The sequence below is a fragment of the Megalobrama amblycephala genome, linkage group LG5, assembly GCF_018812025.1.
Source record: "Megalobrama amblycephala isolate DHTTF-2021 linkage group LG5, ASM1881202v1, whole genome shotgun sequence".
NCBI classification, from domain to species: Eukaryota; Metazoa; Chordata; class Actinopteri; order Cypriniformes; family Xenocyprididae; genus Megalobrama; species Megalobrama amblycephala.
This window is the reverse complement of record NC_063048.1, coordinates 18036648-18062721: the sequence shown is the minus strand read 5'-3', so window position 1 is coordinate 18062721 and position 26074 is coordinate 18036648. Positions and strand designations below refer to the sequence as shown.

The window sequence follows — 26074 nt, the reverse complement described above, 5'->3', positions numbered from 1 at the left end:
GCTTAAACCCAAAATATGAACCCAAAATAGGTTGGAAATTAAAAATCAGACATATAACTAGAGGCAGCAGTAATAATCAAAAGGTGAACATTTATTAATAAGCAATTTAATAAATGTTTATTGTTTAATTATTATTCATTAAACTTAATTAATAAATGTTCATTTATTAAACATATTAATAAATGTTAATTTCCAACTTATTTTGGGTTCATTTTAAGCAAGCAATACAGTACTTTTTAAACAATAGTTGAGTTAAATAAAACTACCCAGCAGGTTGGGCAAACATTTAACCCAACCGCTGGGTTAAAACAACCCATTCACTGGGTTTGTTCATTTTCAACCCAACTTGGGTTGTTTTTAACCCAGTCTGCTACAATACATCAAATCTACCTGAGTCTGATAGTCCTTCTAAAGAAATATCACGTTTACAAACCAATATTAACGTTTATTTAATGACAATTTAAAAAATAATTGGATTGATGGCTTTCACATATTTAGTCCTTCCTATTTGTCCCACTCCGATTGTCAGTGTTCACTAAAAATAATTACAATTTTATAATTCACAACATAACGTTACTTTCACTGGCAGAGCAAAAATTAGCAAAATATCCTTATATTACCTTTTTCAAAAAGCATTTTGAATGTCTCCAGCACGTTTTATAATTACCCCAAAAATCGAACATAGTTCATCCCTCACACACGTTAAAAATCTTAGACTGGCTGTCGGTTGGAATATTAGAACTATAAACATGGACACAGTCATGGCCATTAATCACTTCACTGAAAACTTGTCAGCTAAGTAAATAATTATTACCCTACAATCCATCCGTTTTTAAATCCACATCATTTGAATATCACAACATAGATGTCTGTCAAACATAACACGCACAATACATGGTCATTTACGAAAAGCAGAGGTCCAACAAGTGCACGCATCACCTGGAAAACCCACACTACCGGATGTTTTGATTATCGCGGTAAGACGGAGAAAATGGCGGCCTGAGCGGCTTCAACATGCTGCCTGTCAGAGAAAATAACGTGCATAATGCATAACGCATGTGAGCTTAAATTTGCTCTTCACTCGTTGAAACTGAATCATAATAATCAGGGAAAAACTTCACCAGGTTAGTGAAAATCTTGTCAAGTGTTGGTTTTGATGGACATTTTTATGTACGAATTACGCATTCTGATTCTGACATTCCTGATTTGAATATTTTCAGTAACTTTCTATTCTCGACTGATCTTTTTCTTTTCATACTTTTGGCAATAAATAAATTGTTAAATGAGTGATCTTGAGACGAGTCCCTGTCTGTTATCTAATTTAACTCTCATATGCTTATGTAAGTTCTCAGTTTAAAAGATTAAGCCAATTATCAAAGTTTAATAAAGTGTTGTTTAATTTTCCAATAAAAGATGATACATTTTTACATAATTTGTTGACTCTTATAGAACTGTTCTATTCTCTAAAAGCAATACTACTCTCACAAACATGCTATAATAAACAGTACTGATATTGCTAATCATGTTCATATTCATGATTGAAATATACTTAAGTGTCATATTAAGTGTCATAAACACTTATGTAAATGGAATTGAATCAGCAATGTGCTTCTTGTTTTAGAGAGACATGCACATTGTCATGTTGATGTCGGCTAACCGCCACTTGGATCTCCGGTGGACACACTTTCTCTGTTGTAAAGGATAATAACCTTAAAATAAACAAACATTTAAGCTAGCTGAAAGCATACATTGTGTGTGTTCAATGCTTCATGCTTTTCTGACACTGAAAAGGAAGTAAATGGCTTCAACACAAGTGATTGCAATGCAAAACTTCACACAAAAAACCCCCCGACAGATCATATTAATGATTGTATAATATGTGCTTGTATTTGTGATTGGCAGACATAATGGCTGTGAACAAAAAACACACAACCCATAAAATCAGGCATGCAGCCATATACCCACAGGCGAACATGTACACACACTTGGTGTCTGAGATATCAGGATACATGCTAAGTAGATCCTGTTCCAGGTCTTGGCCTCCACCCATTACTAGGATGTAACGCTTTGGGTTGGGCTCTTCTACGGCAGGATGTGTCAGCACATCAGAGAAACAGCTAGCCTGGCATTAACTCTAAAAAACAAACAAGCCACGCAGAGGTCATGCTATAAATGATCGAACCTCATTGGCAGCCTTTACAGTGTTTGAGAGTGAGTGACTTATGCTCATAAGAGCATCGGTGAAAGATCTCCACCATATATAAATAGATTAGACTATACAGACAGAGACTAGACAGGACCAATGCAAAACATAAAAAGGAAGCAATGTCACTACATAACAAATGAGCCTTATCATAACCATATCATAACCTTATCATAACCATATACATACAAAGTATAACATTTCCATCGACATTCAAAAGTTTGGGGTTGGCATGATTTTTAAATGTTTTTGAAAGAAATCTCTTAAACTCACCAAGGCTGCATTTATTTGATCAAAAATACAGTAAAAACGGCAATATTCTGAAATATTATTACATTTTCAAACAACTGTTTTCTATTTTAACCCCTCAACTGTCAGTATCCAGCTAGCTAGTGATGCTTTTTGTGTTTGCCCTTTTTCCCTCATAACATATTTTATTATTCATCATAAATTAGGAATCATTTTTGAAAGCTTACACCCTCAGTATTCATTCTGTGAAAATTTTGAAAACAGACACTTCCTTAAAATGGAAACGGTATTTAAATTCCTTTTAGCGGGCTCCCCCTAGTGGGCGGTGTCATGTTTCATATTACAAAATTTACTGCACTGTTTTTAATCAAACGTTTTTCTAATCTTGACAGTTAAATCTATTGTTGGAAAGGTCTGAGACTCAATGTTCTGTATTTGGTGATTTTGTTTTTGTGTGTGTGTGTAGACAGAAGTTATATTGTGACAGAAATGTATTAATTTTTAACAGGAGAATGCATTAAAATATCCAATGGAATGTGGGTGACACCTGGTGGCTATTTTATACAGCGCCTAAACAAAATCTCATAGAAACTTACATTTTTGTGATATCGACTTCAAATTTGGAACACAACTTGGGTAGACATAATGGCTTTGATTTTTTTTTTTTTTTAAGAGTAAAGATCATTTTGTAAAATATATTTTGTATAAAATAAAAATGTGTTTTAGTACAGAACATTTGCTTTATACTTCTGTATTTTACATTTTGCTTTAAACTTGTATAACTTTTTTACACTTTACTTTCTTTTTAGTGCTTTCAGCAATAATCTGCTGAGTGTCTTTTTTTTTAAAAGAGACCATAGGTCCTTATTCATGAAGCATTCGTGAATTACAACCATTTAAGTTTGGATAGTGCATCTTCAAGTCTATGCTAAAAAAGAAGGGTGACAGTTAAGGTATTTAAAAATGTAATTTATTCCTGTGATGACAAAGCTGAATCATCATCTTCAGTGTCACATGATCCTTCAGAAATCATTCTAATATGTTGATTTGCTGCTCAAAAACATTTCTTGATGTTTTTGCGAGCCATTTTTTCAGGATTCTTTGATAATAAGACATTTCAAAAGAACACATTTAAAAAATCTTTTTTAACATTATAAATCAATTTAATGCGTCTTTGCTGAATAGAAACATTAACTTATTTAAAAAAAATATTACTGACCCCTAACTTTTGAACAGTAGTGTAGAACCATGTACAAAGTGATGTAGATGTTCATATGCATGCAAGAATCAACAACAAAAATCAAAACGTTCTTCATACAGGGTACCATGTTAATACAGTATATAGTATTTATCATGTATCATGCAAATATGAATAAGGCAAAAAAAAAAAAAAAAAGCATCATATTGCCTGTAATTTGCAGGCTTTACTTAAAATTTTAAAGCTTTTTAAAGTTGACCATCCAAATATATGTATTTCTTAGGAGACTTTGATACTTGTCAATAAATACTAATTGCAATATTTAAGGCTAATATAATGAATAAACACCACAGCACTAAGCAGTGAAGACACTGTTCACGACCATCTGATATGATAAGGATGCCCTCTAGTGCCCAGAGTTAAGAACGCACTGTCCTCCAGTGGTGTGAATATATTGGTCTCCCAATTTTATAGTTAACTTATCAAAAACAAATAAAGAATTTGTTCCATTATATTCTCAAATTCAGTCAATTACTGAGATTCAACCACAACAAAAACCAAAAAGTCACACAAAGGACAGCATTCTGTTACTCACCTTTGTACATATCAACCAGTGAATCCTTCAGTTCTTGTTTATGCATCCATGACAGCTGATGCAGCTCCTCCTCACTCTCTGAGCAGCTCTCCCTTTAAAACGAACAGAGGACATGTATCAATAACTCTTTACTGTTATTCTTCAAATCAAGTACTTGAGATCACTGTTGAGTGGGTTCTGGTCATATGTTTACAAGTTCTCAGTGTGGGTTAGACTAATCTTTTCTGCAATGTCCTCATGAGCTCAGGGATTACACACCAAAAGCTGTGTGTGTGTGTGCATGTGTGTATGACCAACCCAACAATTACTTTCCTTACTGCAAAAACATCAAAGTAACTGCTATTCATAATGAATGGAGTTTCTACAACTCTGATGTTATTTCTCCAAAGCACAGGGTTACTGTGTGATGATTACTACAGTGACCTTATATGATCAGAAATATGATGGCATGGGTTTCAATGTGTGTCTTAGCATGCAGTTATTTATGCAGATAAGCTGGAAATTGGCAAAAATACACAAAGACCCTGACAAAACAGGACTGTGAAAACAGCCCATGTCCAAACAAAACATACCCACACTGTAAAATCCAGTAAGTAAACCTTACTTAAAAAAAGCAATGACTAATAAAACAAGTCTAATACCACAGATTAGAGTTCCTATGATTTCCTTTTATTTCTAGGTCTTGTGTATAACGTAGGCGGAGGGGTATTAAATACATACATTTATGTATATGGAAGTTAGGGTTGGGTATTGACACAAATTTCATGATTCGATTAGATTTTGATTTCGATTCCACAAGCTTGTGTTTCAATTAAATTCTGATTTCGATTCAGTTCTATTCTATATTGATTAATTGAAGTATGTATTCCCAGTTACTATAATATTAATGGTTAAAATTAATGGACATGTATAGGCTATTTAAGGAACATAAGGACATTTTTTATAATAATGTGTTTAGTAATAACTTTTTAACAATTATGTTATTAAAAATGACAATTATGTTTCTACTGTAAAATACAATCAAGTGTAGCGTTAGTTCTGGCAGGTCATGTCAGTCAAGCTCGCATCAGCTGATTCTCAGCTGATTCACATCTATAGGAATAAAACGCCTATCACAGCATCTATATATAAGGTCCATCAATATTATCAGCAGTTATCGCGTTACTCAGGAGCTAATTACCCTCCTCCATCCCCAGCTCCTCCTCTTGTCCAGTCAGGATTTGGCCTTCCTATTCCCATTTGAATCAGACTAATTTCTCAAATTATGTATACATTAATTATTGAACATTAATGATATCTGCAAATTGCAATACATTATGTTGGCTCTATTTGGTTTACACTAGGGGTGTTATTGCTGCTCTCCCTGCTCGTATCCATGCTAGGCTGCATGGATGCACAGGGAGTTCTTGCCCAGAACAGAACCATACCAAACCGATCCAAACCGTATGCTAACTGTCAATCATATACAATGAATATACAATATAGTGCATATATTTAGCAAAACACTCCTCTCTATAGTTCATTTTTCTTGCTAACTATCGAATTTATGGACACTGAATGACTTTCCAAAGTAAATGTAATGTTTCGTGACATTGTTTACAAGCTGTTTTATTGATGTCTTTCTGCACTTGAAACACCAGATTTCGATAAGTTCTTTCAACATGCCATCTGTCCTGTGTACGTTTTAGTACATCCTCAGACCTCAGTCATATGACAAAAAGGCATCATGCCTCAGACTAAAAGGCTTTGGCCATTGATGAAATGGCACCTCAGACTGAAAGGCTGTGTATGAAATAGCCCCCTATACCCTTAAAGGATTAGTTCACTTCTGAGTGAAAATTTCCTGATAATTTACTCGTCCCCATGTCATCCAAGATGTTTATGTCTTTCTCTCTTCAGTTGAAAAGAAATTAAGGTTTTTGAGAAAAACATTCCAGGATTCTTCTCCATATAGTGGACTTCAGTGGGGTTCACCGGGTAGAAGGTCCAAATTGCAGTTTCAGTGCAGCTTCAAAGGGCTGTACACAATCCCAGACTAGGAATAAGGGTTTTAACTAGTGAAACGATTGGTCATTTTCTAAAAAACAACAAAATTTATATACTTTTTAACCACAAATGCTCATCTTGCACTAGCTCTGTGATCCGCATGTATGACGTAATCACATTACAAAGGTCATGCACGATGTAGGCGGAAGTACCGATCCAGTGTCTACAAAGCAAACGTGCAAAGATTAAGCCAAACGCTCTTTACAAAAAAAAAGGGCAAAACAATGATATCGGACGATTTTGAAGTTTTTCGCCCTACCGCGGTACTTCAGCCTACATCATGCGTGACCTTTCAACGTAATGTGTGGCGCATCGCAGAGCAGTGCAAGATGAGCATCTGTGGTTAAAAAATATATAGATTTTTATATATTTTTCTAAAAATGGCCGATTGTTTCGCTAGACAAGACCCTTATTCCTCGTCTGGGATCGCCTTTGAAGCGGCACTGAAACTTAATTTCTTTTCAGCTGAAGAAAGAAAGAAACATCTTTGATGACAAGGGGGTGAGTAAATTATCCGGAAATGTTCATTCAGAAGTGAACTAATCCTTTAAATAGGGGCACTATTTGAGGGAACAGCCATTTGTAGTGGTGTCCGAAACCATAGAGGATGTTATCGAGTGCACTCATTCAATCCCACAATGCACCGCAATAGAGAGAGTATAACTGATGTATGCTCAACGGCTAGAGAATACCCATAATGCACTGTGAGAGTCCCCCCATTCTAACCCCAAGAAGAGTTAGGATGGCAGGAATTGCAGCAGATTGTCTTGCCTGCTGGCTATCAACAACAAGTCTTAAAACTTGACCATGAAAATGCATTATGTGGACATGTTGGTATAACAAAAACCTACCACCACATTACTAAGTACTTTTTTGGCCTGGTCTTAAGTCAGCGGTGTCTTAAAACTTGACCATGAAAATGCATTATGTGGACATGTTGGTATAACAAAAACCTACCACCACATTACTAAATACTTTTTTGGCCTGGTCTTAAGTCAGCAGTGTCATACACGATTGTCAGTTGGTTGTTGGCAGTTGGCTGAAACTGTGGTCCTTGCTGATTCATATAATGCAAGTCAATCGCTATCATCACTTTGAGAGTCAAAAAAAAAAAAAAAAAACATGTACAGACAAAACAAAATGAATTCCCATGGCTTATGATGGTACAGTGAGGGCTTATAAAGCTAAATGATTGGTTTGTGCAAGAAACTGAACATTATTTACAGTGGAACACGGTCAGGACAGTTTGCCGAGGCTGTAGATTACAGGTAATAATGTTGTAAATAAAGATCAGTTTCTTGCACAGAACGATCATTTCGTTTCATAAGACCTCAATGAGTCGTCAGGAGCCACGGGTATTAATTTTGTTTTGACAGGTTTTTTTAGGCCCTCAAAGTGACGGTAGCCATTGATTTGAATTATATAAAGGACTACAGTTTCAGCTAAAAATCTTCTTTAGAAAAAGAACTGAAGAAAAAAAGACACCTACATCTTGGATGGCCTGAGGGTGAGCAAATGACCAGCAAATTTTATTTTTGTGTGAATTATCCCTTTAATTGTTGATTGTGTTGCCCAAGGCTAAATCAGGACACCAATACATTTTGACCATCATGAGCACTGTGACTTGTTTCCCTGAGGCTGTTCCATTATGCATGTTGAAAGCTGAGGTTGTGGTAAAGGAACTGCTCAAATTCTGGATATCACCCTGAATGCCAAGGTGCACTCGATTCCATCAAACTCTCAAAACCTTGCTGCATCGCTACTGTGTGGAAACTGCGAAAGACTGGGTCCTCCTTTCCTGATGTTTGCAATAATAGAGTCTGTGCAAGAATCCCTCGTCCTAAGCCCTGCTGAACTTGTGTTGACCACACAGTTCATGGCCCACTAAATCTGCTAAGTAAACAATTACTGAATCAGAATTCTAAACCCGTACCTGTCGATAATTACATCACATCTGTCTACTGCTCAGACATAGATGAAGGGTCATTTCAATAAAAAGTCTGTAAAAAGACTTTCGTCCTGGAAATTGTCTTGGTTCTTCCGACTCCTGGTTCTATATTACACATGCAAAATTTTCCTTATTGGATCAAAACAAAGTTAAATGTCAAACTTTCTTGTCATTACTTTTGACCGAAAATGTAAAAGCTTTGTATGTCATGTAAACAGTCTTAAGGCCTATGTAGACAGATCTCACTCCAAAGTGGATGCAGACCCCCTAGAGGAAGATGGCTTGATGAGCAGAGATGTTCCATTTTTTTCTACCCTAATTCTGTTATACTGCAAGATCTGCCACATTTTCTTTCTCATCTGACTAATGAACAGTCTAAAGGCTTAACCAGCTTACTCTGTGCTTTCACTACCTTATTTAGTGATGTGCCAAGTAGAACAACTGTGCATTCATGACATTGATGTTGGTGAATCCACAGAAGCATGTGATAATGTAGAAAGAGGTTGAGCATATGTGGCACCAGAGTCCTTGGACCTGCTTGCTTGTCCATAAAACCTGATAATACCTATCGGTTTAGCACTGATTATTGGAAGGTCAACAATATAATGAAACCTGACTCTTTCCACCTTCCCAGAATGGAGGACTACGCAGATACAATTGGTTTTAGGAAGTATGTTATAAAATTAGATCTGCTAAAGGGTTTTTGGCAGGTGCCCCTCACCCAACATGCATCTGAAATTTCTGCGTTTGTCACCCCCTATAGCTTCCTACACAATAAGGTCCTTTAGCTTTTGGGATGCAAAACGGCCTGCTAATTTTCAGCGTATGATGCATAAGAAACTGTTGTATGTGCCAAACTGTGAATGATATTGTGGTATTTTCAGATAACTGGACAGATCACGTGAAGACCCTTGAAAAGGTTTTGAAATGCCTAACTGCTCCTTCCTTGACATTAAATCTTGCCAAATGTGAGTTTGCAAAATGAGTTGTTACATACTTAGATAAGCAGGTAGGTCAGGGAGTGGTTAAACCTGTTGAGGCTAAAATTTCAGCCATGTCATTTCAGCCATGAATTCCCTGTACCCTGTAACAAGCGAGAATTTAGATGTTTCCTAGGTGTGAGTGGGTATTATCAAGGTGTCTGTCTCAATTCTTCTGCCCTAGTCTCTCCTCTTACAGACCTCCTTAGTACAAATAGAAGGTTTTTATGGACCAATGACTGTTAACTAGCATTTGATGCTGCCAACTGCCTCTGCCATGCTCCTGTTCTCTCTGCTCCAAATTATAAAATGCCTTTCAGACTACAAGTTGACGCGCTAAGAGAGCTGCACGGTTCTACTTCAGGAGGATGAGTACCATATTGAACATCATGGCACTGTTGCTTGTGCTTCAAAATTCTGATGTGTACTTGGGGAGTAGGTCTAATCCTATAATTGGTACACTGACCATAACCCTTTGGTATTCCTTTCCTGAATGTCAGGTTCCAATCAGCGATTGTTACAGATGTCTCTCACTGTCCAGGAATATAATCTGGATATTTGACACAAGAAGGGCACTGAAAATGTTATGGCGGATGCTCTCTAGACTCTAGAGTATAAAGAGAAGGTGTTCTCTCTTTGTCCCTTGTACCTTTCTTTCCTAATGTAGCCTAAATGGTAAGCGTAAAAGTATTTTACTACAAACCCTAGTTTGTATTCTTAGTGGTGGGGGTGTTACGTCCTGGGGACTTATAATATGCATATATGTTTTGGGATGAGTATTTTACCCTGTGTTGATGTGTTTTTTGCCATGTGCTTTCTGTCTCTACTACAGCTGATGCTTGTAAGGAGTGTGGCTAAACAGTGCTGTAGTATTTTCAATCAGGTATAGTAATACTTCTTTTGACTATTATTATGGTAGTAAAAGGTATTGTATCTATAGCCGTTTTTCCACCATCTGGCTGAATGTTTCTTAGAATGGTAAGGAACGGTTCCAGTTGTGTTTCCACTGGAGCCTTGCATGGCACGTTGCAATTACAAAGTGGGCTTGGAATTCTCAGCACGGTTCTGAATCATGCTAGTAGAATCCGTGAAGTGACGTCGCCACGTTGCCTGGCTACCAGTTTCTCTGTAGCTGGCTAAGCGCTCTATTTGAGTGAAGTAAACACAAATTAATAATAAAATAAAAAGAAATATCTGATCATCCTCCATAACGCGTCGTTATTTACATCTCATATCATCAGTAAAGCGTTGCGTTACTAAGGCAACAACTGATGCTTTTGTATTACATTTCAAAGAGCGGCTGTTATCAGCCCCAGAGTGGAAAATGAAACCGTTACCGTACCAGCTGGCCCGGATCGACACCTAATGGAACGGTTACGCAATGAAAACCATTTGGCCCGACACTTGTCAGCTTATCTATCATATGTTAATTGTTTTACTGGAAGCTGTAGGGAGAGGGTGCCATTTTCTTTTGAAAAACTATCCCTGTTTTTTGATTAGTTAGGAAGTAGAGGGAAACCTTTGTTGTTGATTTCTTTTCTTTTGCATGTATAGGTCATTTAGTTCCCCTCTTAGAAGTTAGTGTTTGTTGTTTTGGCCAGGCCCTCTCCTGAAGACATTGATTGCTTCCATTTTCTTTGTATAATAATCTGACCAGAAGATGGCACCCACAGCTGAATCATCCATCCATCCATTCTCCAAACCGCTGATCCAATGTAGCTCTCCATCCATCCATCTATCCATCCATCCATCCACCCATCCATCCCACCTCCAAACCACTGGTCCAATGTGGCTACAGTGTAATATCATACGGTTAAAAATTCCTTTTTAATTGTTTAATTTTGGTTTATACATAGATTCCATGACAGAGTTCAAGATAAATCTTTTCATCTTACTACTGGAGCTGCCAAACTATGCAAAAGTGGCAGCCCTTCTGGCGCACTCAGTACCCGAATTTGCTCACTCATTTTCATTCACTCCCTCAAGTGGACTAGTGTAGAGAATTGTGAATGAGGGTATAGGGGGTGATTTCAGACACAGCCAAAGGCTTCAGGTCTCAGGAAAAACAACTAGGTGTCAGGTCTCATATAATTAGGCACTGGGCGAAACGGACGTGCTCTACAACACTGTGAGGCTTGCATGCAGCTGCTCAGCCATGAAAACCTATTCCATAAAGTTCCTGCCACACAGTTTTTGTGCTTATTAATGCCAGAGGAAGTTTGAAACACTTCAGCTATGGAATCAGCAGAGTGTTGGCAACTTTAAAGCACCTTGCGCCTCAGCACTTGGTGACCCGGCTCTGTGACTTTAAGTAATCTTCTGCTTCAGGGCTGAGTTGCTGCTGTTCCTAAACATTTCCACTTTCCAATAATACCACATACAGTTGATAGTGCAATATCTAGCAGAGATTAAATTTCACAAACTTATTATTATAGACACACTTATTGCAAAGGTGGCATCCTATCACAGTACTATGCTTAAATACACTGAACTCTTCAGAACAACCCATTTTGTTCCCACAAAAATGTAATGCAGACTGCATGGGTAGGTGCTTGATTTTATACACCTATGGCGATGGGCCTGATTGAAACACCTGAATTCAATAATTAAGAGGTATGTCCTAATACTTTTGTACATATAGTGTGTCAACAAAATGAAACAAGAACTTTGAATATTTCTGTAATGGACATTTATGCAAATTGGTGCATATTTAATGAAACAATGCCACATTTGCGTATTTAAACACAACATTTAAAAAAAACTTGTAATGCAAAACAAATGTCTTAATGTTCCATAATTATTTTATTTTATTTAATTATTAATTAATCATTTGGGGAAAGTATGGTCATAGTTAAAATGTTTACCCTGTTCACCTGTGGTGTATGGCCTTAAAGAAAGATAGCACAAGCACACAGTTAATGTTATAAACTACATCTGTGGATACTCTGCTAGGACACCTGTGTGAATGTGAAGAGAAGAAAGCTCTAGCATCAGTTGTTTGTAGACTCCATTTGTTTGATTTTTGATATTTTATATCTAATAAAATAGTCACAGTTCAAATTGTACCACTGTTTTCCTTAACCAGATTTAGGAAGACTTTCTTACAACCACCTAAACATTATAAATTCATCTGAAGAAAGCATACACAAACAAATAAAACTGTCTTTTAACTTTTAACTGTCTACCTGACAAACCTAAATGTTACAAAGAGGTATAGGAGACAAGACAGTGGCTATCAGCTGACATTAACAAAGTGTGGCATTCAATTTCTGTCAACTAACATTGTTCCATACACTACAGACACCTTGCTAAATGCACAATAAATGTACTAAAATAAAATCTAAACCCCAGGAGCAATACGTTTCTGCCACCTCACAGATATTTGCGCTATGTGTCACTATGCACATCCATCAATGTAACTGGTTAATAACTGATATGCCATCATACTCACTTTATAGACAGCTCATTCTCCAAAGATGATATTTTGTGTTTTGCCCTCTGAAGTGCACACTGAACATCCCGTGCCATGCTTCTGATATTCATGTATGTGTTAGTGTGTGTAGAAAGCCGGCGTTTTCTGACAGGACACCGTATACTTCATCTCAGCTTGCACATCCCATGCATGCACATGCAACATGATCCATGTGAGAAGACAATGGCTGTGTCTAAAAACCACATCCAACAGGAGTAACTGTCGATGCAAGAAGAAGCTGTCTGAAAGGGATGTCCAGGTACTAACCCAGATTATATCCAAAAAATTTACAAAACCACAGCTGCCCAATTCACTGCAGAATTAAATGTGCACCTTCAAAAACTTCGCAGAGTCAACAGTCACGGTCGGGCTGCTATATAGTCAAACCTTTAGTCACTTGTGCCAATGCTGAATCAGCACCTTGGAATTATAATGTTCTATCTGACATTTTACAAAATTGAGTTATTCACATATTCTTATTTTTTGACAATTTATTCACATTATATGATTTTATTTTAAAGTTGTGTACATTTTGGGACTTTTTATTTAGAAAACAAAAAGGTTCTATCTACAAAGTCGAATGGAAAGCAAAAACTTTGAAGCTCAATATCTCGAAACTGCTCAGAATGCAGAAAGAACTTTATTATTCTAAGGTGGCAAAATGTTGGTTTCAATGGTGCCAACAGAGCAAATCTTGGGCTGTGGACAATGTGAAACATGTACTGTCTCTGATAAGTCCACTTTCACTGTCTTCCCCACATATGTGGGAGTTACGGTGTGGAGAAGCCCCAAAGAGGCTTAACACCCAGACTGTTGCTGCCCTGCGTGAAGCGCAGGGGTGGATCAATGATGGTTTGGGCTGCAATATCATGGCACTCCCTACTGCACTTGATGGGTGTGCCACTGCCAAGGACTACCAAACCATTCTGGAGGACCATGAGCACCTAATGGTTCAAACATTGTACCCTGAAGGGGGTGCCATGTATCAGCGTGATAATGCACCAATACACACAGCAAGACTTGTGACAGAATGGTTTGATGAACATGAAAGAGAAGTTCATCTCCAATGGCCTTCAAAGTCACCAGTTCTAAATATTTTTGAGCCATTTTGGGGTGTTATGGAGGAGCAAGTCAGAAAGTTTTCCTCCACCAGCATCACATAGTGACCTGGCACTGTTCTGGAAGAGGAATGGCTCAAAATCCCGCTGGCCACTGTGCAGGACTTTAATCTGTCATTCCCAAGACAAACTGATGGTGTATTGACCACAAAAAGAGGCCCTACACCATACTTCATTTAGCATGTTAATGTCATGGTGTTATTTGAAGGACATCAATGAACCATCTAAATAAATACCATGCATGGTGTATTAATTTATGATGATAATCATTTGGTTACTTGGGTCAATGATAAACAAGGATGTCTGAGACTGCTTTTTTAACTTTTGAAACATTTCTCAATGTGCCATTTTCATAAAAATGTGGTATTAAAACCTTGGCATGGTCATAAAGGTGTAACAATGATCACAGTGAGATTGATTTAGTGGATAAAGGATTTTCAAATAATATTTTTAAATGAAATATGTTCAGTATATTTATATAAATAATAAATTAAACAAAATTACATTCATATTTTACAAAATATATATTTTAAATAATTGCATTTTATTTACAAATAAATAAAAAATATACAATATATATATATATATATATATATTTTTTTTTAATTCAGACAAAATGAGTTCCATGTCACTGACCCATACAAAGAACAATACAATAATATTACCAAGCAAGTGCCGAAAACTGCTGTCTAGTTAGGCAGCGCACTAAGTGTTGATACACAGCCCTTAAATCCATCAAAACTGCAACGCACGAGTAGCCTATACTTGTAACAACGTAGGCTAACACTTGACTAAAACCGGTGTCTTTCAAACTACCATCTCAAGAAAAGGCAAGACGTACTGTAACTAGTCAAGCGTAGTGCCTTCACCTTGCTTTCTAAATACCTCCTAAACTCGCGTCAAAACACAAACATTGGCTTTATGTTCAACTTCATTAGTCATTCAGTGAAAGAATAAATAATAATGCAATGAGACATCGATAGGAGTTGTCATTGAAAGATGGACCGTCTTCGGACTTACCATGATAAGCGTTATAGGGTGGGCATTCATTTGGTGCTGGTCGAACAGGAATGTTTCCTAAAAGTTTTGGAGGGGAACTTCCTACTACAGTGTGCGCAGTCAAGCTTCATTCCGGCCCACCGTGACAGACAGTGCTGCGTTTGACCACTAGAGGCCACTCACCGCTGCTTAACATAAACCATGATACCTTTATGGAACTTTAACTTTAATCTATCTATCTATCTATCTATCTATCTATCTATCTATCTATCTATCTATCTATCTATCTATCTATCTATCTATCTATCTATCTATCTATCTATCTATCTATCTATCTATCTATCTATCTATCTATCTATCTATCTATCTATCCGTTTATTTATTTATTTAGCTTTTACTACAATACGTAAAATACTAATATAAAAATAGTCAGTATAAAAAAACAATTATTTAACAAAAAGCATGCCATATTTATAATATAATATAATATACATGTAAATACATGCATTTAGCTTAAAAAAAAGTTTGAAACCCCCTGCTGTAAATTACAATGTGAGGTTTTGTGCTGAAATAAAGTGTAGTTGCGCCACGTGACCTACAGGGGGCGCTTATTCCCGACTCTAGGACTCCTCAGCTGTTTGCTACTGTTTTTCTGAATCGAGCTACTTGAGCGATGATCGCCGCGTTCTCACGAACTCCGTGAGGATTTATCAAAACAATGAGATGAATGCCACTTTTACCGGTTTAACTATGGAAATATGATGAAGTAAATGCAAGAGGGTGATTCTGAAGTTGAAGCTCCTGTGAAGTCTATGAATAAAATGGGATTTACGAACACCTAGTTAATTTATTAATCACCGCTGGTCAAACTTGCCTAAGGTGAAGGAGATAACTCTTTAACAGAAGATGTTATAATGGGTTTTTTTCTGTGGATTCTGCTCTTTTTACTACACTTCAGTGAGGGAATTCACGGTAAGTTTATTTAATTGTAATCGCAGAGGTTGTGATTTAATCTCGGTGCTAAACGCAGGGATTCATTAAACTCATCAGTGCTAATGTGACGTGGACACAATGTTTCAAGATAAACACCGGTGTAAATGTAAATATATGGGACGTTTACTATTAACAGAAGCAGAAAGTTCTAATAATACACTTTTATAACCTAAGACCTAATTTTTATGAAATGCTGAGGATTGACGGGATTTGTCATTATAGAGTAAAAACCTGTAACGTATTGCCTGAACGTGTTTAAACCAGTTCAGCACCTCTGGTTTTGTTATTGTGGTCGAGTGTGATAAAATAATGTTGTTTTAATATTCTAACCACTGGATTGTGGGCAGAGAAAGAATTTGAAAACTTCTTTTCAGTTAAATTAAAGAGGTATTGTATTGTAAGCTTAGTTAACCAAAGAAACTTTTAGACTTTCATTAAAATAACTGCTAAACAAGCAGCCATTATGAGCCTCTATTAGTCTGTTACTGCTGATTGAATCACTGTCATTTGTGATAGATAGATAGATAGATATGCTACTTTATTGATGGTTGAGTTACATCATAAACAGGACACTGTCGTTTCCTCATTTACCTCTTTCCTAGGAAATGAATGTGATGTTTGATGCAGATGTTCTGGCCAGCTGTGTGTCACAGTAGATCTTTCAGGCATCTGCAGCATGCATGACGTCTGCTGTCCACAATCAGAGCGCCACACTGACAGAGATGCCAGAAATGGTCCCAGTACAATAGATGTCTTAGAAAAGGGCACAAAAGCTCGTTGAATGAAAATATGAAACTTTTTCCAATTTTTTTTTGTCCAAATGTCTGATAGTGATTTTAGAGATGCATAATTCATATATTGTTTTCATAGATGGTAACAGATGTCTTATACTTGTGCTACAGTTGTGTGGCCTGTGCTACAAAACTTTCAACCTCTAGCACCAGTGCTGTGTGCAAAAAAAAGTTAATGTATTGCCCTGCCTATATGGCTCATTCAATTCCAGAGATATTGGGATCTCAGTATGACTCTCAGAGTAAATTGTACACATTTGCAGTGGTCACAAATCAAACGTGGGTTACTTTTCATACAGCTGATACTTTTTTTTTTCTTTCAAAGAGGAACCGCTGAAGAACAAATAATGTTGAAACTAGACATGTATATTTTTCCCTGTCTCAAAACAATTGCCTAGCCCTAGACCATACCTGTCTGAGTACCAAAAATCCACTGAAGTGGTCAAGCTGAGGCACATTAACTTGCTCTCAAAAGTGTTTGTATAAGAATTTATATTTGAGTCAGTTTCAGGGATATTTAGAAGAAGAGATTTTGTTATTTTTAACAGCTTCTAAAGCTGTTGAAATACGCAGTATCGTAACTACGTTACCGCATTGTGATCACCATATCTATGGGATTGAACCATATAGGGCCATAAAAAAAAGATAAGAAGAAAATGAAGATGCCAAAAGGACAGTTTTTTAAGACTGACAATCTAGAAGGATATATTTATTTTTAAAGGATATCAATATTAAATATCTTTAATACTTTTAGATATGCACGCATGCAAACTTTGGAAAAATAAATTATTTATGGCACTCAGACAGGAATGTTCCATTCAATTGGCAATAGTGTTGATAGAAAAATGAGATACATTTGTAGTTTCAACATTATTTGTTCTTCAGATATTCTTGAAAAGAATACAGTATCAGCTGTATGCAAAATTACCCACATTTGGGTTTTGACCTGTCATCAGATAATTTCAAGATCAAAGACCACTATAGGAGAGAGAGCGGCATCAGCACTGATAAGATCATTTAGTCTCACTACTTTTATGAAGGTGATTGTGTTTTGAGCATCTGCGACTTACTTGCAAGTTTCATTTGTGGCATTTTGCACGTTGGCTTGCTGAAGAGATACTCAGCTTCTCATCTGCAGCGATGTGTTACAGTAGGGCTGTCATATCTAGCTATAACGTCATATTGCCTATAACACACTCTCATACATTTATGTTATTTTTTTACATTTTGGGAGGATAAAAATGTACATATGTGGTTTCAACAACCAGATGCATTTATTCTAGTCTCAGACCAGGTCCTAAAGTGATTTGAGTAATTGGATTTAAATTTTCGTTTCCGAGTGCATTTATACCTGGTCTTGTCACGATCGGATAGGTAGTCGATCAGAGAAGCCGCAGGAAGTGATCAGGTGTAAACAGGCCCTTAAAGGGATAGTTCACCCAAAAATGAAAATTCAGTCATCATTTACTCACCCTCAAGTTGTTCCAAACCTGTATACATTCCTTTGTTCTGCTGTATGTACACAAAGAAAGATATTTGGAAGAATGTTTGTAACCAAGCAGATCTCGCCCACCATTGACTGCCATAGTATTTTTTATTTTTTACTACGCTAGTCAATGGTGGGCGAAATCTGCTCGGTTAAAAACATTCTTCCAAAAATCTTTCTTTGTGTACAGCAGAACAAAGAATTGAATACAGGTTTGGAACAACTTGAGGGTGAGTAAATGACTTAATTTTCATTTTTGGGTGAACTATCCCTTTAAATACTTGAGTTACAGGCATGCAAACTTAAACAAAAAACACAAGAAGTTCACAGAATGACCCATAACAAACTGTTAGACTCTTATATCTTAGGATGACCACCGAAATTAGGAGCGTTGTCTCGCATCGCATAAGCAGTGTCCGGCATTTCAATTTATATTCTTCCCTGAAATTACAATACCAAAATAGGAAATATAATACTAAAAATGTAATTGCTGTTTAAAAACACATTTGCACAGCCATCATGAGACGGCTAGAGCGGGAAAAATAACCAACCAACGCATTCTTAAAGGATTTTTAGGATTTTCCTACTGATGCCGACTGTGTGAATGGAGCACAAGAACCAGTGTGGAAATTCATTAAGAACAGCTACACAAACAAAGCTTATTGACCATTTAAAACATTATCATCCACCGTGATGGCAAATAGGCTTTCCAACTAATGTAAATCAATATTTACATAGTATAATAGTAATAAATTTATCTCTCACAAGTGTCCTCAATTGTCCTGCAAAATCACATTCACTGTCCTGCAACAGAGCAATTACCATGTGGTCACCCTGGTCAAACTGTGTGTTCTCTAGGGGTACGGTTCACCAAAAACCCTTCCAACCAAACGGTGACTCAGGGTAACATGGCTCGTCTGGGCTGTGCCTTTGAGGGTTTGAGTGAACCAGAGATCATCTGGATGAAGGATGGAGAGAAGATCTACAGTGCTGATCAGATGTACATCACACTAGATGCACATCACTGGGAGACCTTCCACAGGTAGGATGGTGTGAACCTGGAACTGAACCCTGATCCCTGTCCCTGATGTTGTTCAGCGTTGTTTTTGTCAGTGGTCAGAAATGAAACAAAACTGTTTGCAGGAAAGAACTGAGACATCAGACAATATGAAGGGGATGTTGAAACTGATTTGAACATATTCATATGATATGCCAAATCTCAGATTTGATAGCAATTATCAAGGTTGTTTACTGAGGCAAGCGCCATTTTTACTACTGTTTCTCAAAGTAGTGTTAGGGAGCTAAACACATAACACACATAATGTATGTCTTGTTGAGGTAAGGTGTGCCAACAGCCAAGTGGTCAGGCTTTTCATGCCAGGCAGGCAATAAAACAGATTAAAAATCCCATAGATGTACATTAAAGGTAGGGTAGGCAATTTCAAAGAGGCTAGCAATAGCAAGCTAGCTTTGAAAGCATGAGATCCCCCTCCCTTCAGAGCGCTTTCCAAAGCCACACCTCCTCCAAAACTTTTGACCGCACACAGCAGAGTCTGCAAAGTGTCACAAGGTGAGCGACAGCATTAAATTACCTCATGTCTCAAAGCACTTAACATTATAATATTAATAAATGTGAACAACTTGCAGAGCTCTTACTTATACCACCTGACTGCTGCAGATTCATTTGGGCGTTGATAGTGTTGACAGAAATGCATCCGAGTCTGAGGACATGAACAGCTCTGGGTAGAATGTCACATATTGCCATCTTGTAACTATGGTTACTACATGGTGTGAACGCAGCATAAACTTGTTGTTTTGGTTAAGAAGGAACTGTAAAAAGTGTCTGCTGTTCGTTTGCGGCGCTCGGTGACTGTCCACATTTCTGCATAGCCTTACAGAACAAGCTGATGACGTGTGATGTCTGTGCGAGTAGGGTGCGCAGAGGTATGGAAATACTTATGCTGACAGGCAGGTAGAACATCGTATTCGGACCGAATGCAATGATTGGACGAAGCATTTTTTGTCCTGAGACTTCCACAGAAGATATACGGTGCCCTCCACAAATATTGGCATCCTTAGTAAATATGAACAAGGGTGGCTGTGAAAATAAATCTTCATTGTTTATCCTTTTGATCTTTCATTCAAAAATTCACAAAATTCTAACCTTTCATTAAAGTAAAACAATTGAAAGTGGGGGGGAAACTCACATTATGAAATAAATGTTTTTCTCTAGTTCAGACTGGCCACAATTATTGGCACCCAATTATTGCAATGTCCCTTTCCCAAGATAACAGCTCTAAGTCTTCTTCTATAATGCCTGATGAGTTTGGAGAACACCTGACAAGAGATCAGAGACCATTCCTTCATGCAGAATCTCTCCAGATCCTTCAGATTCCAGCTCCATGTTGGTGGTGCTTCTCTTCAGTTCACTCCACTCATTTTCTTTAGGGTTCAGGTCAGGGGACTGGGATGGCAATGGCAGAAGCTTCATTTTGTGCTCAGTGACACATTTTTGTGTTGGTTTTGATGTTTGTTTTGGATCATTGTCCTGATGGAAGATCCAATCCATTATACGATTTCTAGCAGAAGCAATCAGGTTTTGTTTTTTTATCTGTTGGTATTTGATAGAATCCATGATGCCATGTATCTGAACAAGATGTCCAGGACCTCCAGCAGAAAAAATAGGCCCACAACATTAAAGATCCAGCAGTGTATTTAACTGTGGCCATGGGGTACTTTTTATCCATGTGTGCACCAAATCCATCTGGTGGGTTTGCTGCCAAAAAGCTCTTTTTTTAGTTTCATCTGACCATAGAAGCCAGTCCCATTTGAAGTTCCAGTCTTGTCTGACAGCTGAATATGCTGGAGATTGTTTCTGGATGAGCGAAGAGGATTGTTCTTGAAACCCTCCCGAACAACTTGTGGGGATGTAGGTGCTGTTTAATTATTATTTTTTGGCTTTCTGAGACTCAAGACTCAACTAATCTCTGCAATTCTCCAGCTGTGATCCTTGGAGAGTCTTTGGCCACTCAAACTCTCCTCCTCACCGCGCATTAGGACGATTTAGACGTGTCCTCTTCCAGGCAGATTTGTAACATCTTTAGTTGATTGGAACTTCTTAATTATTGCCCTGATAGTGGAAATGGGGATTTTCAATGCTTTAGCTTTTTTCTTATAGCCATTTTCTATTTTGTGAAGCTCAACAATCTTTTGCACATCAGAGCTATATTCTTTGGTTTTACTCATTGTGATGAATGATTACGGGAATTTGGCCTTTGTGTTTCCTCATTTTTATATTCCTGTGGAACAGGAAGTCATGGCTGGACAATTTCATGCTCCTAGTCACCCTGGTGTGCTAAAAAATTTTAATATATGGGAATGTATAAAATGGGAATATACTTCAGATATATTTTACTCATAAGAATTTCTTGGGGTGCCAATAATTGTGGCCGATGTGTATTGGAGAAAATCATTTATTTCATAATGTGAGTTTCCCCCCACTTTCAATTGTTTTACTTTAATGAAAGGTTAGAATTTTTTGCATTTTTTGAATGAAAGATCAAAAGGATAAACAATGAAGATTTATTTTCACAGCCGCCTTTGCACATATTTACTAAGTGTGCCAATATCTGTGGAGGGCACCGTATGTAAATGTTTTAATATTTAGACCACTTCTATTATTGATTGCTCTCAGGATGTGAAGAGAGTTTCAACCATTATAACAAAAAAGTGTTTATAAAAAAATTGCCTACCATACATTTAAAGTAGGGGCTGGAGCCATATAGACACATGATATCATAAGAGATTTGTGGGTAGAATATTTTGGCTCGGGCAAGTAAACAAAAAATCTTTGTCTTTTACACTTTTTGTCTAAAAGGGAGTTTGTCCAGTTGTCACAAGAATGTGGCCTTGAGGCCATTGTCTCCATCAGTATAATTTTTTATTATCACAGTGTGGGCGCAGAGCTAGAACACCAGAACAGTTGTTTGTGCTTTTTTGTTGGATACCACTGTAACTCCAAAATCATATTATCACGTTCATTACTGTCTGTATGGTAAAAGACACAAAGAAAGATGAATACACTTTATCAAGGACTTTTTTATCAAGTCTAAGATGTCTGTTACTGTAGCCAATCTCTGACCTTCAGAGTTATACAAGATTATTTTCAAACATTTATAAGTTCATTCTTGAGCACAATATGAAATTGGTTGAGAATACTATGTTTTGTGAGCAAACAGTGTGCCAGGCTCTTGTTTTTCTATTCCTGAACTTAACCAGGATAGTTTAGGATACCATTCAAAAGTTTGGGGGCAGTAAAAATGCTTTATTCAACAGGGATGCATTAATTTGATCAAAAGTGACAGTAAAGACACTTAAAACTGCATTTACATAAAGGTCACGATACATAAATACAGATAAATACAGGCAATATAAATCAAAATATATAAAACTAAAGCTCACAAACAGTGTGATAATATAGCAACCTTTGGAGATCATTTACTGCTGCAGCTGCAGGTAATGCAATAATGCAGATATTAGTAACATGAGCTTGCTTTACTGAATGCTGTCAGGGCTGATAATCTTTTGCACGTGTCATGACGCAGTCCAGTTGCCTGTTTCCTAGATGCAGATTTAGGCCAGTTTTAGACTAAACACAGTTTGGATGGAAATTTGAAAGTGCTGCTTGCTGTAAGATTAGGCTAAAGAGGATAACAAACAGTAGAGCGAGAAACTGGCTTAGTGAATTATAGATGTCACGTTTCCTTGCTGAATGCCATTCTGCCAGCATAATCTATAAATGTCTAGTTTCCCTTGGTGCGTGTCATAGTTGTAAACAAATGTATACGTCATGCTTTTCTTTTATGTGAATGCAATTCATGCCGTTGTTTGCGCAATTGACCTTTGTCTACATAAATCTCAGCACTCTTAGACTGACTGGCTCTCTAGTTGTAAAACTTTGAGACTGATGTGGCATTATTCCATGATCATTATTAGACAAAGTTGTGGGATTTGCTACTTTTCTAAGTCTGTCATGTCAAGTCAAATCACATTTGTTTATATAGCACTTTATACAAATACAGAGTGTTTCAAAGCAGCACCACGGTAATAAACAGGAAAATCACAGTAATAATGTTGTAAGGTTTTTCAGTTTTGAAAGCACTAAAATTTCAGCTCTAAAAAGACAATCATCATTATTCAGCTCAGTTTAATTCAGTAACAATGTGAATGTTGCGAATGTACAGTGCACAGCATAAATGAGTACACCCCCTCTGAAACTTCTGAAAGTCAGCAATTACTCAATTACTTAGAAGACATGTTAGGGTCTGCTTAATCAATTGTAAGTCTGCTTAATCAATTACCAAAGAAGCATGTCAAAATTATTCAGGAAAATAAGATTTTCTTATCAAGGTGATAAAATGTTTTGTAGCAAAAATGAGTAAACCCTCTTAAGTTACTAAATAAAACGAAAAAAAAAAAATGTTCTGGTGTAAGTTTAAGGCAATGTTTGTTCAACAGGTAAGTATGTTGGACCAACACATTTAAAGAGAAGTCATTTCTTGACAAATAGTGTTATATAGCCCACTGAATCATTCTCAGACTTAATGCTGACAACAATGAAAGCACTTGGGAGAGAACTGTCAGGAGACTTATTTCTTAGCACAAAAGAGGACAGTGGTACAAGAGGATTACCAAATCCAAATCATTGTTTTAAGTGTGAAAATATAGCAAAAGTAACACAGAAATTCAAAAACAATGGACTTGTGACAAGGCCCCCGAAATAATCAGGCCTTCATTTTAAGCTTTCATTTAGTGATGAGGGATTTTTTTTTGCTACACAAAGAGCAGGGGAAATACCAAGAGAGTGTCTCAGAGCCAGCAAAAGCTATGAAAAGAGTGACTGTTTATCTCACAGAGTAAGATGCAGCCTGCAGAAATGACATGCATGGTTGTTGTTCTCACTGGAACTACCTACTGTAGCCAAAGCACAATAAAGTCAGTTAGCCATTTCCAAAGCCCATATTTACAAAATATAGATTCTGGGAATCAATACTCTGGTCTTATGAGACCAAATCAATCATTTTGGATCTAACAGCATCCAAAATGTTATGGTGTTGCTAGAGGAGGAGTACAGTGAGAAGTGCCTGGTTCCCACAGTAAAGTTCAGTGGTAGTAAAGCTCTTATATAGGAATGTATGAGTGCTGAAGGTGTGAGGGAGTTGTGCTTTATCAGTGCTGTCATGAATCCCCACACCACTGTGTAATTTAATATAAAACTTGAAACAGAAGATGTTTCCCTTTCTTCATTCCCTGCATTGTTGGGCATTTTTTCAACATGACAATGAGGATATGCATTCTCCCGAGGTGAAAAACCTTCTGTGGACATGTATTGCACTCAATCAATTAACACTCTTGAGTGCCTGTGGGGGATTCTGTAGAGACGAGTTGAGCAACACTCCCCATTAAAGATCAGGGCATTTAAGGAGCTCATCATCCAGGAGTTAAACAGGACAGATGTGAGGTATTTTGTTGATTTAAAAGTGATGTGTTACTTTACTAGTTACTTGAAAAAAATCTGATTATGTAACTTATGTTACTTGTAATGCATTACCCTCAACACTGTCGGTGAATAAATGTTATTTTGGTTTCCGTCAACATGATGTGTAAATGACACAATTTTCATTTGTGGTTGATTTAACCCTTTGAAGAGTGTCTAATCTGAGTGTTTGTCTTCAGTGTTAAATCTGTGCAGCAACAAGATGCCGGGAAGTACTGGTGTGAAGTTGAATATCACGGCACAATCATTTCCTCTGAGCCTGCTTGGATTACAGTGGAAGGTATGTCATTTACATCTTCTGAATCCTTCAAGTACTGTATTTCTCAGATTATATCTTATTCCTTTAATGTTCCTTTTTGCCTTTTACTGCTCATATTTTTTAGGTGTGCCTCATTTTGTGGTGGAACCCGAGGATGTAGCTACATTTGCAGGGGAACCCTTCAACCTGACGTGTGCTGCCTCAGGTCCTCCAGAACCTGTGGAGGTGTTGTGGTGGCTGGGAGACGAACAGAAGGGTGATTTCACACCCTCCCCCTCAGTTCTCTTTGTTAAAGGTGAGAGACACCAAGGGCCTGTCCCAATACTCACACTTGCGGTCTTTGTACTTGACCACTTGTCTACTTACATGACATATTTCCAGTATTTGGCCCAAGTGTTCAAGTGGATGTGAAGACCTCAAGTGTGCATAGAACTTTTGATTAACCGGTGGGACACACAACATAGTGTTGTAAAGATGCCAGGAATGTAAAGCCCTGTTTACACCTGGTATTAAGATCTGTTTTGGTCGATCGAATCACAAGTGGACAATGCTAAATACCGATGTACATGGGGTCTTAAACATTTTGAGCTTGACCACTTTCGACTACTTCCAGAGGTAGTCGAAAACGCATTTGACCAGATTGTTTTCATAGTGTATATGCTCATGTGGTCGAATATGTTCGAACTGCCAAACAGACCGCCTACTCTCCGCCTACTGACCTAATGTGTTATGTAATGCTCCTTTTACAAGATGTAATATAAGTCTCTGGTGTTCCCAGAATGTGTCTGTGTAGTTTCAGCTTAAAATAACCCACAGATCATTTATTATAGCTTGTCAAATTTGCCCCTATTTGGGTGTGAGCAAAAACACACTGTGTGTCCCTTTAAATGCAAATGAGCTGCTGTTCCCGGCCCCCTTTCCAGAAGAGGGCGGAGCTTTAACAGCTTATGCTTTGGTTGCTAAACAATCTCACAGCCAAAACGAGGATTGTCAGTAACGGTGTTCAGCCTTACATGTTCAAACCGGAGTGGGACACTGATGGAGAAACTCAGGAAGAAGTTACAACTTTTAGAATGCATCTGGATGTTTCTGAATTGTTAATGGATAAATTTATGTAGTTGCTGTGGAGTTGATTCAACTCATCGACTAGCATGTGACAACATGTTAATCTTTTGTGCAAA

At 37.4% G+C, this 26074-nt stretch overlaps 2 protein-coding genes across 2 annotated transcripts in view; one reads left to right on the top strand and one right to left on the bottom strand.

The window, feature by feature from the left end:
* Positions 1 to 14981, bottom strand: part of mipol1 (mirror-image polydactyly 1) — a 92613-nt gene extending 77632 nt beyond the window's left edge. Inside the window, exons 1-2 of the mRNA XM_048190950.1 lie at positions 14830 to 14981; positions 4246 to 4337 (exon numbers count right to left, since the gene is read on the bottom strand). Of these exons, the coding sequence (XP_048046907.1) occupies positions 4246 to 4291 (46 nt within the window). The 5' untranslated portion in view covers positions 4292 to 4337; positions 14830 to 14981. The remainder of the gene's footprint in view (positions 1 to 4245; positions 4338 to 14829) is intronic.
* Positions 14982 to 15455: 474 nt separating this feature from the next.
* Positions 15456 to 26074, top strand: part of tyro3 (TYRO3 protein tyrosine kinase) — a 29266-nt gene continuing 18647 nt past the window's right edge. Inside the window, exons 1-4 of the mRNA XM_048190938.1 lie at positions 15456 to 15780; positions 18937 to 19120; positions 24814 to 24914; positions 25018 to 25188. Coding sequence (XP_048046895.1) covers positions 15723 to 15780; positions 18937 to 19120; positions 24814 to 24914; positions 25018 to 25188 — 514 coding nt within the window. The 5' untranslated portion in view covers positions 15456 to 15722. The remainder of the gene's footprint in view (positions 15781 to 18936; positions 19121 to 24813; positions 24915 to 25017; positions 25189 to 26074) is intronic.